Source organism: Microtus ochrogaster, chromosome 5 (assembly GCF_000317375.1).
Source record: "Microtus ochrogaster isolate Prairie Vole_2 chromosome 5, MicOch1.0, whole genome shotgun sequence".
Taxonomy (NCBI): Eukaryota; Metazoa; Chordata; class Mammalia; order Rodentia; family Cricetidae; genus Microtus; species Microtus ochrogaster.
The window spans coordinates 51,149,958-51,153,722 of record NC_022012.1 but is presented as its reverse complement, the minus strand read 5'-3'; the positions used below and the strand labels follow the sequence as shown (position 1 = coordinate 51,153,722).

Genomic DNA, 3,765 nt, shown 5'->3' with positions numbered 1-3,765 from the left:
CTTGAAAAACCAAAAAAAAAAAAAAAAGTGTCACTCAGCTAGGACACTCTCCAACCTGCTGCAGGTACTCAGATTTCCCAGCTTTTGTGAGCTGTCACCCATGCTGGGGTGGGCTTTGATGATATAGTCATTTCTGTTCCTATAAGTAACCCTTTACCCGTATTCCTATAACTAATCCCAACAGAATTCATTGGTTCACCATGTGGGACTGTGGGGAGTACTGTACCTTGTTCTATAGGGGGTTCCCTATCTGAAGTGGGTAAATGTGTTATTGTGTCTCCCCAAAAAAAGTTTGCCACACAACATAGGTACAGCTCAGTGAACATGGGTTAGGCTGTGGATTCAGTTACTACACACACACACATACAGTGGTAAAATGCTCACTGAGCATGCGTGAGGCTCTCTGTTCAATCACTACACATACACAAACACACAGACACACACACAGACACACACACAGAGAAAGTGGTAAAATGCTTACTGAGAGCATGGATGAGGCCCTGGATTCAATTACTACACACACAGACACACACAAAGCATTTTATAATAAGCATCATTTACTAAGTGCCTTACCATAAGGATTAAGCTATGAAGAGCTACGTGTGTATGTGTGTGTAATTTGGTTCCTACAATAACTCTTGATAGTACCCTTTATTTTTAGAGATGGGCTCTCCCTCTATAACTATATTGTCCAGGCTAATGTCAAAATTGAGCTCTTTCTTCCTCAGCCTTCTGTGTGCTAGGATTAGGATTATAAGTATGTACTAACCCTCCTGGCTTATTAGTGCAATTTGCAGATAAAACACACACACACACACACACACACACACACACACACACACCACTAAAGTAAGTAAGGCTATTATCCTAATAGTTACCATTATTATTTTTAATGGTCCTAGGGATTGAACCTAGGTCTTTACATATTTTAAACAAGTTCTATAAACTGAGCCTCACCTCTAGCCCTACACTAGTAGTTATTAAACTGAAACAATTCAAACCTGGATGCCTATTAAACTCACAGTCATCCCATTGCACTATTATATGCTGCCTCAAAAGATAAACTCATCAATCAAAATTGGTGACTCTGGGGTTGGAGGGATGGCTCAGTGGTTAAGAGCACTGGTTGCTCTTCCAGAGGACCTGGCTTTGATTTCTAGCAGTCACGTGGCTGTTCCAACCACTCTGAGGAGATCGATGCCTTCTTCTGGCCTCTGTGGGCTCCAGGTAGTGCAGATATACAGGTAGGCAAAACACATAGACAGATATAATTAAATATAAAATAATTTTGGGTCAGGCATGGTGACACACACCTTTAGTCTCAGCACTCAGGAGTCAGAGGCAGACAGATCTCTGTGAGTTTGAGACTAGCCTGGTCTATAAGACAGCCAGGACTATGAACAGAAACTCTGTTTAAAAAGAAAGGAGGGGGGTTGCTGGAGAGATGGCTCAGCAGTTAAGAGCACTGGTTGCTCTTCCAGAGGTCCTGAGTTCAATTCCCAGCAACCACACAGTGGCGGTGACTCTCAAACATCTGTAATGAGATCTGGTGCCCTCTTCTGGCCTGAAGGCACACATGCAGACAGAACACTGTATACTTAATCAACCTTGGGCAGGGGAGGAAGGAGGGAAGGAGGGAAGGAGGGAAGGAGGGAAGGAGGGAAGGAGGGAGTAAGGGAGGGAGGGACGGAGGGAGGAAGGAAGGAAGGAGAATTGTAGCTCATGCCTGTAATCCCAACAGTTAGGAAGCTGAGGCAAGAAGATCAGGGCTCTAAGGCCATAGAAGCAAAGCCAGCTTGGGCCGTATGAAGCCTTGTCTCTAAACCAAACAATAATAATGATAAAGAATTGTGTAATATTAACAGTAGCCTTACAGGATTAATCTTGGTTTTCTCTCCGAGTCCTTCTTCTTCTGGTAACTTTGACTGCATCCAGTAGAATCGGAAATCAGTCTGCCACACAGAAGGTTGAGAAAAAAAAAGATAAAATATTGTTCATCTCAAATGCTTATATGAATAAAATACCTCATTCTCACAGCCATGTGACTTAAAAAGCCCTAAGTCCTGCTGTTGCTATCCCCATTTCCATTAATAACCATAAATTTATCAAAAATTTCAAGATTTTAATTGTGTGTGTGGCAGGTGTTTCTGATGGGAAGATGGATCAGTGGCTGAGAGCACTTGCTATGCACACTTGTAACCTGGATTTATCTTTATAACCCACACTCGGAAGATGAAAACCTTCACACAAAAGATATCCTTTGACCTCCATGTACTTGCCTTCATTCATTCAAACACATCACACACAATAAAGATAAATAAAATTCTAAAATAGATTTTCACTGTTTATGTTATACAACATATTATATTATATAAAGCATTTTCAGACAAGTATATGTTGTAGAGATTTTTTTTCTTTTAAAATTTAGCAAAGCTGCCAGTCATAGTGACTCAAACCTGCACAAATCCCAACATTCGGGAGATAGAGGCAGATATCCTTGACTACATAGTGAAATCAGCCTATGATATATAAAATCTGTCTTGACTCCACTCTCCTTAGGGTGCCAGGGCATGGTGGCTCACACTTGCAATCCCCACAATCAGAAGGACCACGAGTTGGAGGTTATCCTGGACTATACAGCAACATCTAGTATTTATTTATTTAGGTTTGGTGGACATTTGTTTGTTTGTTTTTGAAATAGAATCTCCCCCTTCCTCCCCCCCCCCACATATGACTGTCTTGGAATCTTGGAATCTTCTGTGTAGACCAAGCTAGCCTCAAACTAACAGAGACCTGTTTGCTTGCCTCTAAAAACTCAGAGACATCTACTTGCCTCCTGAGGGCTGGGATAAAGGGCACATATCACCACACCTGGCTATATTTATTTTTTTAAAGACAAAGTCTCACTATGTAGTCTGAGCTGGGCTCAAACTCATAAAGCCCCCCTTGCCTCCCCAGGTGCTGGAATCAAAGGCTACCAGGCCCAGCCAACATCTATAATCTAATTAATTAATCTTTCACCTGTTTTTTTTCTTTTTTTAAAAAATTTTATTTATTTATATTTTATGTATGAGTGTTCTGCATATAACCCTGCATTCCAGAAGAGGGCATCAGATCCTATGAATAATTGTGAGCCACCATGTGGTTGAAAGGAACTGAATTCACAACCTCTAGAAAAACAGCTAGCTCTTAACTGCTAAGTCATCTCTTCAGCCCTTGGTCTGGTTTTTCGAGACAGGGTTTCTCTGTGTAACAGCCCTGGCTGTCTTGGAACTCACTTTGTAGACCAGGCTAGCCTCGAATTCAGAGATGCTCCTGTCTCTGCCTCCCCAGTGATCAAAGGTATGCACCACCACTGTCTAGCAATCTTCAGCCTCTTAAATAGGGTGACCTGCTTCAAACAATAAGAACAATACAATCTTTACTCAGATATAGTGGGTCCTGCCTATAAACCCAGCATTTGGAAAGCCACAGCAGGATTGCCCACAAGATTTAGGCCAGGGGCTGGCAAGATGGCTCAGAGGATAAGAGCACTGGCTGCTCTTCCAGAGGTCTTGAGTTCAATTCCCAGCAACCACATGGTGGTTCACAACCATCTGTAATGAGATCTGGTGCCCTCTTCTGGTCCACAGGGATACATGCAGACAGAATATTGTATATATAATAAATAAATAAATCTTAAGCCGGGCGGTGGTGGCGCACGCCTTTAATCCCAGCACTTGGGAGGCAGAGACAGGCGGATCTCTGTGAGTTCGAGACCAGCCT

The 3,765-nt window shown here is 42.4% G+C and overlaps 1 protein-coding gene across 2 annotated transcripts in view; it reads right to left on the bottom strand.

Moving 5' to 3' along the window:
• The window catches only part of Snupn (snurportin 1), a 34,557-nt gene that overhangs the window by 3,231 nt on the left and 27,561 nt on the right, over positions 1 to 3,765 (bottom strand). For both annotated transcript variants that reach the window (XM_026779392.1, XM_013346167.2), the window contains exon 7: positions 1,875 to 1,952. In XM_026779392.1, coding sequence (XP_026635193.1) covers positions 1,875 to 1,952 — 78 coding nt within the window. The remainder of the gene's footprint in view (positions 1 to 1,874; positions 1,953 to 3,765) is intronic.